Source organism: Scatophagus argus, chromosome 9, assembly GCF_020382885.2.
Source record: "Scatophagus argus isolate fScaArg1 chromosome 9, fScaArg1.pri, whole genome shotgun sequence".
In the NCBI taxonomy this organism is placed as follows: Eukaryota; Metazoa; Chordata; class Actinopteri; family Scatophagidae; genus Scatophagus; species Scatophagus argus.
In genome coordinates, this window is record NC_058501.1 from 16,139,287 (window position 1) to 16,155,097 (window position 15,811).

Genomic DNA, 15,811 nt, shown 5'->3' on the forward strand with positions numbered 1-15,811 from the left:
TTACTACAGAACCCCTCAGTGTGGCAGTTTGCGACCAACATATGCCCAGAATGGGAAATTTTACAGTTGAAGACTAACTTGTGCTCTCTGGTGGACAAACTGTATAATGGAGATGCAGTTTTAAAACACTTTAAACCTGTGGCATGTCTGCACTGACATTTCTTCTTGCTCATTTCCCGATACTGTATAGAATCCAACATATTTGTCATAAGCTAATATCATGGAAGCAGATGTTTAGAATAAGCTTTTATTTAAATACATTTCAATTCATGCCAGTCCCCCCTACATAACTACACTGTTTTAGAGACCACCTTAAAATACCTCTGAGTGCTATGGATTGCTCACTTCCTGATATAGTTTGAGGAAATGGCAAGTGTAGGTCCTCTTCTCTTGAGACAATCTAACGCATCACACTGGGTAGGAAAAGCACAGGTGTGAACCATAAAGTCAGTTGTGGCTGCTTCAGTTTCAGGGTTGTGCTATTCATGCTGGTTCACTGCCACACTTCTCATAACAGTCATCTTAATGTTGACGTGACCCAAATGTCTGCTGGGGAAAAGGCCTGTTGTCAAACGGACCTTGGACACATTTCATGGTTTATTTCAAATTATCCATTCACATTACTAGAAATTATGTACGAAGTAACTGCACCTGTAACGTTACCTCGATAGTGACCAATTAATTCTTTGTGCGCACGTGCAAAGCGTACCTGTCGCACAGGAAGCTGGGACAGGATGTGACGTAGTTAGTTAATCCTCTTAGTTTAATTAAGCCGAAGCAACAGGGCTACTTTCTAACAGCAGTGGTTTTAGAAATCGATTTGGTTGTATGTGAAGTCAAACGGAGTCTGGGAGGAAGAGCTTTGGAGTACAAAACGGTTTGAAGTGAGTTGGAGGTGTTTGTCCACGAGCCCCCGCAGAATGCTGTCCACGCGGATGCTGTGGGGCGTTGCGGCGCGACAGATCACTCCGCGTCTGACCTACAGCACTGCAGCACAGCCCCAGGTAGACCCACACTGCAGCCCGCTGTGAAGCACACGGCGCTGGCCTACAAGGGTACTTTAATGTACGGGTACTGCGTAGCAAAGTTTTCAGCCAAATTATTTAATCTATGATTATTAACAGAACTTTAAGAAGAGCGACATAAAGTTGATGAAATGTTTTCTGGCTTTTTGCTTAAATGTGTTCATATTGTTGTATATGACGATAATATAAGATATGTAAAAGGTAAGACAGGCATATGCTTTGTGATCAGTTAAAAATATTACAGAGATGTATTTGAGGAAAATGTCTTAAAATACATAATTGTACATTTAATATCTTCATATTGCAAAATTGTTTTGTTTTTTTCAAAATAATGAATTAAAATTATGTTCTCAAATTTTAGACAATTCATATAAGTGAGCTTTACCAATTAACACCTAAATTAAGGACTCTCATTTCCAAATTCATAACGCAGAATTCCAGATATTGCCGTGTAAAAACAATATATGTGAGATTTGATGTGTTAAAATGATTTTTCCTCTGATACATTTTAGTCTTCACTATTATATCAACAAAGTAATTCAATAAGTTGATTAGCAGATGAGTAAATCAGCAAAAAACAAATGCCAAAAGTGAAGCATTGTTTTAGTAATTTTTTGACAAAAATGCCCAAAAAAGTCCTTTATCCAGCTTTTCACGCATGAAGATATCTTAATATATTTAGGTTTGGGACATTTGAAGATGCCATCATAGACCGTGGAAAATTGAAAACAATCAATTTATTCATCTAAAATATAATTGGCAGAAAAATAATCATTAGCATTGTAGCCCTTATGGGACAGCAGCTTTAATTTACATTCATTTGTCGCATTGCATTAACTTTACTGCATATGGACCTTTTATCAAGTTAAAACACTTTTAACCTCCTACCTGTCACCAGGTGAAGCCAAAAAAGACCAAGTTTGGCCCTCTGAGTGACCAAGACCGAATATTCACCAATTTATATGGCCGTCATGACTGGAGGTAAAAACATATCAGTCAAAAACAATTTTTCCTGGTCTCTAAAAGCCTTAAGTTCAGTAGAAACGCTCATTAATCCCTCCTTTCTCTCCCCCTTCCTACCAGACTCAAGGGAGCACTCAGGCGAGGTGACTGGTATAAGACGAAGGAGATCATACTGAAGGGACCGGACTGGATCCTAAATGAGGTGAAAATCTCTGGACTTCGAGGCAGAGGAGGAGCGGGCTTCCCCACCGGCATGAAGTGGAGCTTCATGAACAAACCCAGCGATGGCAGGTTGGAACGAGAAGAAGGAGGAGGATCAAGCAAGATGCACTTTGTCAGAAACATCACGGCCCTCACCAATAATACTACTACTGGTGATGAATCAGTGTTTTGTGTGTTTCCTTCTTTCCTGTGCTTTAGGCCAAAGTACCTGGTGGTGAATGCCGATGAGGGGGAACCTGGCACATGTAAAGACCGTGAGATAATGCGTCATGACCCCCACAAATTAATAGAAGGCTGCCTGGTCGCTGGCAGAGCCATGGGTGCTCGTGCTGCGTACATCTACATCAGAGGAGAGTTTTACAACGAGTCCTCAAATCTGCAGGTATTTAATGGCACAGACACACGGCTTGTCGATCCATAGGTGTTGTGTGTTTTAGATAAGATAATCCTTTATGAGTCCCATAACTGGGAAATTACAGTGTTAAAGCAGCAAACAGGATATAGAGAATGCAAAGCATGCAAGGATAAGGGAAGGATGTGCATTCAAAAGGAAGAAATACACAGGAAACAAGTACCTGCAGCTGTACACAGTACAGAAAAGAAAAAGACTATTTACACTTGAGTCACTCAATTTATGATTAGTGGATGGATTAATTATTGTACAGATTTGTTTCAGGGACTAAGTATGTAGGTACTGATCCTAGTAGTCGTGTTACATGAGTAAGGAAACTGTATTGTCTCTTCAAACAGGTGGCTATGAATGAGGCCTACAAAGCAGGGTTGATTGGGAAGAACTCCTGTAGCTCGGGGTATGACTTCGATGTGTTTGTGATGCGAGGAGCAGGAGCTTACATCTGTGGGGAGGAGACGGCGCTCATCGAGTCTCTTGAAGGAAAACAAGGGAAACCCAGACTAAAGCCGCCATTCCCTGCAGACATAGGTGAGATAAAAGCTTCTACAACCAGTTTCCTACTGGGGTTTCCTTTGTTTGCCTTCCCTTGTTCGGGGTTAATTATGTTTGTAAAAACTGCAAAATATGCTTACGTTGTAATTATAGTCTTTAAGTGGTTGTTCACTGCTTTTCTTCCTCTTCCTTAAGGGGTATTTGGATGCCCAACAACAGTGTCCAATGTGGAGACGGTTGCCGTGGCGCCTGAGATCTGTCGCAGAGGGGGAGCTTGGTTTGCCAGCTTTGGGAGGGAGAGGAACTCTGGAACAAAGCTGTTCAACATCTCCGGTCACGTGAACACTCCGTGCACGGTGGAGGAAGAGATGTCTATTCCTCTGAGGGAGCTAATAGAGAGACACGCAGGTTGGTGTTTACAGTCCACTTCTGTGTTGATGCCGGTTTACTCTGAGATGTTGACATTGACTTCATCTGTGCTCTTGTGTGGTTGGTGCAGGAGGAGTGAGGGGCGGCTGGGACAATCTATTAGGAGTGATCCCAGGGGGGTCCTCCACTCCCATCATCCCTCGCCATGTGTGCGAAGATGTTTTAATGGATTTTGATGATCTGATCCGTGCAGAGACCGCGTTGGGAACTGCTGCCGTCATAGTTATGGATAAATCGGTAAACGCAAACCCGAGTAATGTACATGACCAAACACGCTGTGTCTTCAGTTCCAATCAGTTAATAAAAAGATAACCTGATAATTGTGTTTTTCCTCCAGACTGATGTGATCCGAGCCATCGCTCGTTTGGTTGAGTTCTACAAACATGAGAGCTGTGGCCAGTGCACCCCCTGCAGAGAGGGTAAAGAACTGCATCTCCTCGCTCTTTGATACTTGTTACAACCAACACTGAACAGTTACGTGCACATCCAGGGCTGAAATCAGAGCTCCTTTAAGCTTTTCCTACCCACATATTAAATGCGTCTGTGAAAGAAGTACTCAGAGCCTATATTTTGGTAAAAGTACTGTAATGGTAAAGCACTACATTCAAAACAAAATGCGCTGAAAGTATCAAAGGAAAAGAACAATAAAATCATGGCTGAAAAGTTTAAGGTGCTTTTCTGATGTATTTACCTTCTGTCTTTGTTCCCTCCCTCCTCAGGAGTAGACTGGATGGATAAAATGATGTGGAGGTTTGTTCGAGGAGAAGCAGCGGTTTCAGAGATCGATATGATCTGGGAGCTCAGCAAGCAGATAGAGGGACACACCATCTGTGCCCTGGGGGATGGCGCTGCCTGGCCTGTGCAGGTGACAAGCCTTCAGTTTTTTGGTTAAGCAGTGCAAATAAAAAAAAAAGTTGTAAATAAAACAGACTAATGTTAAATTTCAAATTTCAAAGTATTACATTAGAGTTTAACAAGCACTTTCCTTGCATTTTTCATCTGCAGGGACTGATCCGCCACTTCAGGCCTATCATGGAGAGCCGCATCGCTCAGTATAACAAGACAAACCCTCCGAGAGAGCCAGAGATTGAGATGATCTGAAGCGGCAGGTTTTCAGTAATTCACAACAGCATTACAACCTGTGATGCGGTACTGGTTTGTGTAGTTTCAGTGTAATATTTGTTATTTAGAATGCTGCAAGTTGTACTGATTTAATGCAATGTATTCTCAGTTATTATTGTAGCTATCATCTTTGCAGAAACCTATGATTTTCAAGGATTTTCTTCCTATTTATATAATATTAATTCTGCAGCACATTGGTCAATTCCAATCCAATTTTTATAGCTAATAGCTTATCAGTAGATGTGACCGATTGGGTGTGTGATGGTCACTTTGCCCACTGCATCAGGACAGACTAATAAAAAACAAAAAAGAATCAGAAGCTCAAACATGGCAATAAATTAAGTTTATTTCATAAAAGCATGAAATAATTTCAATAGATTTACTACACATTAGTCCAATATGATCTGTACAAACAGAGCAGAATAGAAAGGATGGTGTCAGTGACTTGGGTAGGCAAAAAGGAAAGAAAAGGGGGTGACAACTTAGGAAAAGCTATTTTAGGGATAAAATGAAAAGCAGTCAGTGATGTACAACATCATTGGCTTGTGATATTGTTTATACAAAGATACTGTATTTAAACACTTAACCTGGCATGTGGTTTTATTCCATTTCAAATACAACTGGAGGGAGAAGATCACGCATCTGACCATCTATACGTCCACAAAATAGTTTGTAATATCAGTTCTGCCAATGTTCATCTTCAAACTATAATGTGTGCACTGTTTTCCAAAACATCAGTATGTCCATTTGGACCCAAGCAATGAAATAACGCTGCAACCAGCATGTAGCTGTTAAGAGTCCTGGTGATGAGTGGTGGAAAAAAGACAGGGTCAGTTTGGGTGAACATCTCGTAAGACTCGGCACAAAGCACTGAGGGAGTTTTCCTGTTTTAGGGTGCCATCCAGAAAGGGACAGACTGCGGCTGCGGCTGTGTTTTAGCACGAGGGGGTGGTGGAGGAGGGCAGCGATAGCCCTGTGACCAGCCTGAGGAGGTGGAGGTAGGGGGAACTGCCCCAGGGTTACCTGGCCCTGAGGCTTTGGAGATTGAGTGGTCTTCCTCTTCATCAGAGGAGTCGCCGGTGTACGCCACCAAACCAGTTTTCAGTCTCTTCACTACAGGCTCTAAGGGAAGAAGATGGGAAGCAAGCAGAAGAGAGGAAGAGGTGGCACATTTGGGGGAAGGAGGGAGAGAAAAAACACACACCAAAAACAACAGCAGCAACATGTTTAACATAGGACAGGTGCAAGTTAATTGTTCCAAACACATTTTGGGAGAAACAAATAGTTAATAGATTTAAATAGTTTGTCAGAGGAGTAGAAAAGGGGGGCACAGCCATTCAAAAGCAGCCATTGGTTGGTGGGGAGCGACAGTGTTAGGGCCGTCCAATCGAGCAGAAGGACGGTGTCACGGGACGAGTCGTGCCCCACCCCCAATCAGAATCCAGCATCACCCCAGAGATACATGGAAGAGAAGAAAAACACAGAGAAAAAGAGAAAAACACAAAAACAGGAGAGATTCTTATTAGTGAGGAAAGCAAATAAAAAAAATTACAGATACCCCAGACTGAGGTTATCAGAACGGGACGGTAAGGTGGACTCAACTTAGACTTCTTTACAAAAGGACTGAAAAATGCACAAAAGACGCTGAGTCATGGCTCCATCTTACTATCTGGAGATTTCTAGTCACAGCAGCAGAATCCTACAAGAATCATAAGAAGCATAAGGGCCAGGTTGAGGTGAGTGTGGGTGTGAGATGCTGTGTTTATCTACTGTGACACAAAAACAAGAGGGTTCAATATTCAAAACCAAAGAAATGAAAGCTTTTCAGGCCAGACGTGTCTTGATACATCTGCTGGGGTTTTAGGTCGCCATGTTAAGTAAAGTTGAACTGTAGACACTAGTGGCCCAGGAGAAGGTTTATATTTTATTCTTTGCAGCTCTACATTAAGGCTTGAATGGATCAAGGTTGAGAGCTTATGAAGGGGGCACAGTCCATGGTCAGGAACTGCAGATTTAGATTTGGGCAGGGTTTCAATCCACGGGATAATGCCCTTACCCACGGGGCCTTGCAGTGCCCTTCTGTCCTCCATCTTGGGTCTCACTCCATTCACAGGCAACGGAGGTGGAGGCATTAGCTGCCTACTGAAGAACACAAAGAGAGAAGGTGTCATAACTATGCCTACTGACACATGCACACTATTAATTCATTTTTTTCATTAATTAACTGTGAACAACAAACAAACAACGAAAATATCACAAAAGCTGTGTACCTGTCCCTCTCACTTGGTGAGCCAGAGGAACTTGTTGGTGGGGGTCCTGCAGTCTCCGGGCTGCCCACTGGGAAGCCTGCACCTAAATTAGTCATATGAATGGGTCCATGCTATGAGCAGAAAAACACACAGGCCTGATTAGCAGACATCCTCAACTAAACCCTATCCTGACACTTTATGACTAATAACTGTACCAGAACCAAAGTGAAAGAATCTGTAACTGTAAGTAGCTTACCACAAGTCTAATTACACTGACATCTTTTTTCCAAGCCACTATGAAAGATGCTGATCAGTATTAATGATACCTTTTTCTGAAACTCCTTATTACCAGTAGAAAGACACTGGTAAACTGTAAATGAACAACAACAGGAAATAGCAAGCCATGCTATCTCAACAAATGTACATAAAACATTTTGAGACAGGAAGGATGACACAGACCAGCAACAGAGCAGAGACTGCATATGATTGGCTCATCATTTTAACAACAAAAAACATCATAATCAGAAAGACGGCACGTTCACATCAATATTCTTCTGTAAGAGCTTTAAAAAGCAAACATTAACATAAGTTTAGCTGAGTACTGAATCTCTCTCTCACACACACAGGTAAGACCTTGTCTACACACAAAAAACCAGAAACAAACAAACAAGGTGGCCACGAGATGGAGTAAAGAAAAGAAGGGTGAGAAATAAAAACAGGTAGAGAACGATAAACTCTTAATCACCTGGTATCCAAGTAGGCCACTGTTCCTCTCGTCTGGGACCTCCTCTGTGAAACGTCTTTTCTGTGGTGGGTTGGCTGGGGCAGCAGGCGGCGGAGCTTTGGGTGGAGCGGCAGCTGATGGAGGAAAAGGTACAGGGGGAAGAGTCTGGAGAAAAGGGGGGGAAAACAGTGGAAATTATTGCTTTGCCATACACAAGTGGTTTAGACAATGTTCAAATGTGTTTCTTGTTTCAGAGAAGGAACCAATATGATTAACTCATCTGTGATATGAACAGAGGAAGACTGGATTGCTCTGTCCTACCTGTGGCATGGTGCCTGGAACAGGAGCAGGTGCAGGGGCAAGAGCTGGAGCTGGAACAGGGGCAGGAGCTGGAACTGGAGCTGGAACAGGGGCAGGAGGAAGGGGATACTGAGGAGGTACTCCTGCAGGTGCTGTTGGAGGTACTGGAGGTGGGACACTATAAGGTGGAGGGACAGGTTGTGGTTGAGGTGGTGGTACAGGCAAGGGGTAGCCTGGCTGGTATCCAGCAGGGGGGTAGTAAGGAGGCTGAGGAGGCATCCCATTCACCACTGGAGGCTGTGTAAATCCTGGAGGGGGCATTTCAAGGGAGGCTCTTTCAGTTCTTTCAGTACTTTCAGACTTCTACAATCATATACAGTCCATTTGACTAAGATTGTTACAGCTGTTAGCTCAGGATAAACAACAATATATTGTTAAATCAATGATAAATCTAAACCACAGTGACAACCAGCTATATTGTACCTTGTTGTGTTGGCATCATCGTACTCATTTGATTAAGGAAGCGGGAATACTCTGCATGGACCTAAAGACGAAGACATATTGTGCGCAAGGCTTGTTAGTGGGTCAGGGAACACATGAGCACTGCGAGCTTCAACCCATTTGTTGTGTTTTCTACAAAAGGCAACTGAAAGAAATACCCTTCAAATTAGTGATCAAAAATCATGCTACTGATGACACACCACCTACAGTTTTGTAGCTAAATAGATGTATATAGATGCTTTAGACCTGTGACAAATTGCCAAACAGCTGTAATAACGATGCCCTGCACATTGAAAAGCCAAAAAAGTAAGCTAGTTGGGTGTCAGTGATCCAGCTCTTCCTCCAACCAGTTGATAGTAGTATGTGACAATTGACATATACCCCTGGGATCACTCCTGAGCACATTTGTATTTAAATAAGTCTGTTATGAAGTGTCTATTGTAGTTGGAATGGAAAAGCAAGAGCTGGATAGAGTATTGTTTAACACTTAACAGGAACAGGAAATTACTCACTGTTTGAAGTAAGTTCTCACACAATGTTTTTGCTGCTGCAAGCCCTTCTGGTTTTGGATGACTGGAGAGAGAGAGCAAAATGCACTTAGTTATAGCAAACCCACAGTGCTGCAAAACTAGCTGCACAAGAAAGAATTATCTCTGACAGACAAAGGTTCTTAATCTTTCTTAAATCAAAGAACAATACCCACCTTATGTAGATGTACATGGGTTCAAAGGCCTCTCGTCCAGAGGCAGGTTCCAAACAGCCTGATCCTTTTCCTCGGAGGAAAACTTTAGCACCAGTTTCAGCCTGGATGTGTTGCAGGTATGAGCAGCCAGGGCCCTCGACCCGTTCTTTAACTACAAACCCTGGGATAGCGTGCTCCAGGCCCACAAACACTTTGTCCTGAACATAATGCATCTGAAAAATAAAAGATAACATAACTACATTAATTAAGGTAATTACAACCATCAACCAGGCAAATTCAATTCATTTAACAATTCATTTTTATCCTAAGGAGGACTATATTTGTTTATGGATATTTATGTCCATCTACTTTAAACTATTTTTACATTACTTACAATACTTGTTCAAATCCTAAAACAGATTTTTAGACCAAGGAACGTGCATCTTCTACCTTCCAGGCAAACACTGTTCTAAACTTACTGCAGTGATCTACAGAAACTAAATTAGTGGGTGCAGAAACATAGTAATCCCTCAGAGTGGCAATCAAATGTCTTTTGCGTTCAAATTTGAACTCTTTTGAGGTCTTACGGGTAATTGTGTTCAAAAACTCCAACACCATAGTTTTAAGATTGCCTTGTATTTATCTTTCTTATCTGCTGAAGTTACCCCTCACATCCCTTGCCAAAACAAAATGCTTCTTAAACGGCAGTAATGTAAACCAGTAATTCTCATGAAGGATCCCCTAAACTGACACAAATTGTTACTGTGTTATTGTAGATGGATTTTGTTCAAATTAATTATTCCCCTTTTTGTTAAGGACACCCTGGAATCTTCTCAAGAACCATGGGGGTCCCCATACCCCACTTTGAGAACCAATGATGCAAACTATATGCAGTTGATAAAAAAATACAAAGATGAGCAAAATTAGGTGTTCTGCCAGGAATTTTGACAGAAAAATTACTTCTTTACTGAGCTCACATATCATCTTAGTTCATGAGATGTAAGAAGACAAAAGCAAACTCCTTACCCCAGACTGAAAGTGTGGTTTGTGGTGGGTCATCGGGGGCAGTGAAGGAGGAGGCGGGTTGTGCTGCTGGTAAATTGTGACTGAAGCCCCACTGGGGGAAAAAGATGATGAAGATGATGAGGCAGTTGCAGCCTTTACCACACCATTGGTGATGATCTCCTTGATTCTGTTAACCGCCTCTGAAGAATGAAGACAGGAAACCATCAGTCTACTTGCATATTATGTAAAGACATACATTCTTGACTGTCTGAAGATAAATCTGAAGTACTGACTGTCAACGAGCTCTCTGGTCTGTCCTTGGACGTGCAGATACAAAGGTCGATCCCTGCATGAAAAGAGCAGAAGGGCCGTATTTACATAAAATAATAAACCAGCAAGTCAGCTGTTTTTTATGACCAGTTAATGAAAATAAGAGGCAAGAGAACTCACCCTGGTAGAGCTTTGGCCTTCTCCTCTGCTGTCATGTAACGGCCTCTGGTTGAAACTGCAGCACCGCTGACTTTACTGATCTGCAACCAAACCAAGAGAATTAAAGGGACAAATACTCCACAAAGCTAGCAATGGACTCAACTCCATTAGATACGATTATCCATGTTATACTGACCTCATCCTGTGTTTGTCCACGTGTCAGGAGGTTCCGACATGTGATTGGGACGTCATTGATCTCAACCTCGGCTACAACCAGGTCATCCTTGGCTTTTGCTGGCACCGGAGGCTTCCCAACACCAACAACCTGAGAGAAGTGGGACAGAAAGTGTGTCACTCCAAATTAACTGAGACAAGAGACTGTCGTAATATTTAGTGTTTAGTATTATTGACATAATGAGGACTTATGAAAGTATTCACTCTTAAGAGAAACGTGCTGAGAACCAAGTGAGGAACATTGTTATTATCAGCACTCTTAGGTTACAGTGAATATTTCTAAGAGCTGGAGCTGGAACAGGTATTATCTTATGATAAATGGTTATGGCTCCATATTGTTGAGAAATTTATTATCTCACACTGTTTATCAACAAACATATCAAGAAACTGAATCTCAATAAATCACTGTGCAATAACCCCCTATCTCCTAGTACAATATAGTAACCTTTTTACTGCTAACAACTTAAAAATTGTGAAATATCGTGTGTTTTTGATAGTTTCCAGCGATAGTTAAGGCCTATCCTTATCTTATCTCAGCCCTACTAATACACAGCAATGGCCGTTCAGAGCTGATTTTAAAAGATGTCTTCATTAGAGACCAGTCAGGCGTATGGATGTTATGCTCCTTATAACCTTGTCAGGTGGTCCCGGGGTGCCGATCTGTGACGGTTTGAGTTTGCCCTTGGCCACCAACATAGCATTAATCTTGGCAGCCACAGCAGCTGCAGCATCCAGAGCCCCGGACGGTGCAGCTTCAGCCTCCCCCATCCCACCTGAACCAGAGCCGGGACCGGGCTGGTCCCATTTACTGCGGCGGCTGGGAGAAAAGAAAAACAGAACGGGAGGATAAAATAATACTGTGGAAAGGAAGGAGAATTGAACTTAGCTGAAGCCTGGTTTTGATGGTATAACTTAATATATCCTTATAGCACCTGCCGTTGAATAGCTACAATGTTGTTGTTTTGGAAATCGAGTAAGATGATGCTTTTAGCTTACTGTAGTCGCACATGTATAGACAAGTACAGGCACGCTGTGAGTCAGCATGCATTCTTTGAAAATATCTTTAAAAAACCGCAACTAAAAGATAACTAGCATGAACCAGTGCGCAGCAGCAGCAGCAACCCGACAACACTCCGCCATGATTACATAAACTAGCTATCAGTAGCTAGCTAGCCAGCTAACTGAAAGCATCTGGAAATATCACAGAAAAATATAAAAACAGCACGTTTAAAGGCGCTCACCCGCCGTTTTGAGTTCCACAAAATGACATCAATATTCTGTCAAACGGAAAAATTCCTCTCAGTGGAAAAAATAAATACGAAAACCCAATCTCCCTAGGCTCCTCCACAGTCAGACCAGCAAGCTGTGTTGACTGCTAGCCAGTTGCCACTTCTATGTTTCTATATCCGTTTCCGCCTCCGGTTAATATTGTTTCCTGGCAAAAAAAGGTACGGTATACCACAAGGGGACGCCAGATACCAGTGGATATGTCTTGTGAACATTGGAAAACGGTTCAGGAAAGATGCTGTGTTACCCTCACCTGTCTCGGCTTTCAACACATCCGGCCACCCTTGAGTGAGTTAACTCCGGAGGAGGCATCAAAGTTGCCAGTGGAGGGAAAAGCCTTGAACTGCAGCACATGTGTCATGACCATGCAGACCAGGACATTAAGTCATGGTAAGTGTGAGCAACTTGTACAACCTGCTTTTTAAAATGTCTGTCTAAAGCTTCTCATGTAACTTCTAAACACGTGTTACGCTTTTGTTTATGCTTTGATTTGTGTTGTTGTGCTCTAAATGCAAACAAGTGCCAACTAGCGTTTCGCTAAACTGGATTTCGTTCAAGGTTTTGTTCATTGTGCCATTAAATGCAAACATATGCAAGCTACGTTTTAAGGTTGTACAGTAATCTTTCTGAATGAAATGTGACAAAAGCCAAAGAAAATCAACAGTTTTATGAGACCAAAATTCTAGTAAGACTGGTAGACTGGTACATTATTTGTTTCTTGGAAACTGTTCATTGCATTTTAAAGTGACTTGGAGGCTTTTTTGGCTTTTTACCTGTTTTTTACCTGTTGGAACCCATGTCACCTCTTTTGTAAATTACAAATTACCTCTTAAGCTCAGGGCCAGGCTAAAGGCCCTGTTTGGTCCTTAAGGCTTTGTTGTCAGAGGAGGATGAGCTCAAAATCCAGCATCCAGTACAGAGACAGACCGCAGCATCATGCCTGCCCACTCCCAAAGTTGTTCTTTTGTGCTGGGTTACTCAGAGTCACTTTGGCAGGTACAGGTGTTCAGTTACTGACCACCCAGGAGCTCAGAGACATGGCCGGGAGGTGCGGGTTACTGTGGAAGGTGAGAACACTGTGTGGGGGCGACACGGATCAATAGATTGAACAACCAGCAGCCCTAGTTGAATTTCTTTTGTTCCATGTTGTGGGGTGTTGAGAACAGTTTTAAAAACACAGGTTTCTCAAGTTTGATTAGGATTAAGGGCTGTCATGTCCGTAATGGCATGGATCAGTGTTAGATTTCAATCACAACACTGGCTTTGTTCACGCTCATTTATTAGAGTGGAAGAAATTGATTATTTTCAGTCTTTGTATGAAATAAGGATGGCTTTTGTGCCCTGCTTTTTAAGGTTTATAATTGTGTTTTTATTGAAATAATTTACATAAGAAATTGGTTTGGGCAGTTGTGGAGCCATTTTCTGTGGAGTTTTATCCACATTATTACTTCTTAAACTTCCATATCTCATCTTGTGACTTGAAAAGCAAACCAAAGAAACCCTTGAAGGACAGTGTGCAGAGTTCTTTGGTTTTTGATCCTACGCTCCTGCCACTAAAACTTCCACTTAAAGGCGTGTAGCTTAAAGGTGTGCAGGACCTTTTTTTTTAATGAAAAGAACTCCTAACATTTTAAAGTTCTTAAGATCCATTTTCAACCAATTTTTGGCAATTTTAATGAGTTACATTTAATTAAATTGAAAGCAGATTTTGTGATCAATAATTAAGTGATAAAGTACATAAGCACAGCTGCTGGGGTGTCCTTCTGTTACTGGGATGGGTCAGTTACTGAGCCACCCGAGCTGGAAGTTCAGTCGGTACAAAGACAGGCGAGAGGACAAACAAGCACACAGTATTATGCTTGTACCGTGACTGTAGTGACCAATTTTTTGATAGAACAAGAAAGTCTGCATAGTTTTTCTTTTGCATCAGTAGGCTGAGTAAAGGCAGAGAAAACATTTAGACGTGGAATTGTGGAATACAACCTGGTTAGTGGATTTCTGGATCTCAGCTTCTCCGTGTTCTTCATGTGCTTAATGCCAGTGTCATCCATAATCCTTTGTTGTCAGTGGAGATGTGAGGAACACAAAGGGAGACGCCTGATGCAACAAAGTGTGGCGTCTGAACTTCATCTGAACAGGAATCTTTCAAACAGGGGAAAGTAATGATTTGCTTTCAAATATGAAGTCTTTGTTGTTGTATTTCGCCTGAAGGTGTCACTCTAAGTCTACCTATGACTCTAAGACCATACTGACCTAGCATTGAAACACTCCTTTGACACTGGGAGTCCTTTGGAAGAACACAACACCTGTATTAGTATTCATATACATGACTAACTGTTTTCATTTTCATTATTATTTGTCTGTCAGTTAACATTTCCTAATGTGTTCAAAATGTCTCTCTGTCTGAGCAGTTCTGGTCACACACACACACACAAAAAAAACTAAACTTAAAAAAAGCTGCAAGTCTTAACATTGGAAGAGCTGAAGGCAGGTAATATTTGGTATTGTACAGAAACACTTAAAAGATTGTTATGGGATTAGTTACAAATTGCTATTTTTCTACCAATTGATTAATCAACTAATCGGTTCAACTCTGGTTCATAACAAGCTACACGGGCTTCTAATATGGACAAAGCATCATAGTAATGCAAGATGTCCCTCCTCAGCAATCCTCTCCTTGCATGAACAATCCACGGGGTTTGCAGGAGTAAGGTGTCAGGAGGTCAGAGGTCAGGGGAGCTTTGACGCCTGAGCTGACAGGGATGGCTGTTTACGGGCAGTGTGCCGCAAGGAGGAGGAGGAGGAGGCGGGGGAAAACAGAGAGACAGTGAAACGTAGAGAGAGGGAGAAGGAGCGAGGGGGGCATACGTGCCATATTTACTGTCTTTCCTAGTAAGAGCCCTAGTGTGAACTGTAATATGTATGTCGGTTGATGTAACCTCCGGCCTTCAAGGCACACAAGCCTGGGTCTCGCCTGATCCTGGCGGCTGACACAGTAGTGTGAAGCCAGGGGACGTGATGGGGAGGAGGGCGCCTCATGGTGGGGTTGCCCTGGGCTGAACAAAGAAGCACTGTGAGCTTCTAGTTTTCAGTGTTTGCCGTCAAACCAGCAATTACATACTGTTTTTTTTTTAATACTGTGTTGTCTGCATGTGTAGATATCGTAAACCTTGAGTCAGCATTTGATTTAAAATCCCATGATGTTACAGCTGGAAGCTGACGAAGGTAACGTTACTTCTGAGATATCTGAGTAGGAGTTTTTGGTATTCATAATGCAAAACCATACTGTGAAACCTCTAAACATGAATGTGTAAGGTGAAACCATGCAGAAGAATAGGAGTGCAGGCGAGGCAGAAAGTGTGGAGGGGACAAAAAAGTGATTGAGCGAGGGAAAACAGATGGGAAGATTGAATTTTAGAGGAGTGCGAAGGGAATCTTTTTTGTGTATGTCTGGAGAGAATGGGAGCCTCTTATACGCCGCACAGCGTGACTTTGGCGCGGGCTGTGGCCTCGTCTCGTCTACACAGCGGGGTGCTTTCCTGAGCGGGCTGCCCAGGGGAGGGGCACCTGCAGCAGCCTTAAACACTGGTCAGAAGGAGAGCCTGACGGGCGGGGTGAGCCGTGCTGGGATGGAAAGATGCTTGCCGGTTCCAGGAAACGGACATGTGTTGGATTTATGAAATCCTCAGGTAGAACAGAGCGACGCTCCCAAAGGAAAACATTTGTCCTCGTGCT

The 15,811-nt window shown here is 42.5% G+C and overlaps 3 protein-coding genes across 12 annotated transcripts in view; 2 read left to right on the forward strand and 1 right to left on the reverse strand.

Moving 5' to 3' along the window:
- The first annotated feature begins 42 nt into the window (after positions 1-42).
- Positions 43-5,246, forward strand: LOC124065352 (NADH dehydrogenase [ubiquinone] flavoprotein 1, mitochondrial-like). The gene is made up of 10 exons (XM_046400661.1): positions 43-1,004; positions 1,924-2,006; positions 2,109-2,279; positions 2,409-2,592; positions 2,961-3,150; positions 3,310-3,522; positions 3,614-3,780; positions 3,881-3,962; positions 4,263-4,408; positions 4,549-5,246. Exons 1-10 carry the CDS (start codon positions 921-923, stop codon positions 4,642-4,644), a joined length of 1,416 nt encoding a protein of 471 aa, XP_046256617.1. The 5' UTR covers positions 43-920; the 3' UTR covers positions 4,645-5,246.
- Positions 4,994-12,201, reverse strand: khdc4 (KH domain containing 4, pre-mRNA splicing factor). Of its 10 annotated transcripts, none has more exons than XM_046400647.1 (14): positions 12,031-12,200; positions 11,423-11,606; positions 10,752-10,880; positions 10,577-10,656; positions 10,420-10,472; positions 10,148-10,326; positions 9,143-9,354; positions 8,952-9,012; positions 8,422-8,482; positions 7,960-8,246; positions 7,660-7,803; positions 6,936-7,045; positions 6,722-6,804; positions 4,994-5,787 (listed from the first exon to the last, which is right to left on the reverse strand). In XM_046400647.1, the coding sequence occupies exons 1-14, from the start codon at positions 12,057-12,059 to the stop codon at positions 5,555-5,557; spliced, it is 1,845 nt and encodes a 614-aa protein (XP_046256603.1). In that variant the 5' UTR covers positions 12,060-12,200; the 3' UTR covers positions 4,994-5,554. The 10 variants fall into 10 exon arrangements, 8 of the variants coding, with proteins under 8 accessions (XP_046256603.1, XP_046256601.1, XP_046256605.1 ...); XM_046400645.1 differs by having other exon boundaries at positions 6,722-6,807; positions 12,031-12,199; XM_046400649.1 differs by having other exon boundaries at positions 5,645-6,364.
- Positions 12,202-12,251: 50 nt separating this feature from the next.
- The window catches only part of kcnj14 (potassium inwardly rectifying channel subfamily J member 14), a 32,843-nt gene continuing 29,283 nt past the window's right edge, over positions 12,252-15,811 (forward strand). Inside the window, exon 1 of the mRNA XM_046400656.1 lies at positions 12,252-12,466. The gene's annotated coding sequence lies outside the window, so the exon portion shown is untranslated. The remainder of the gene's footprint in view (positions 12,467-15,811) is intronic.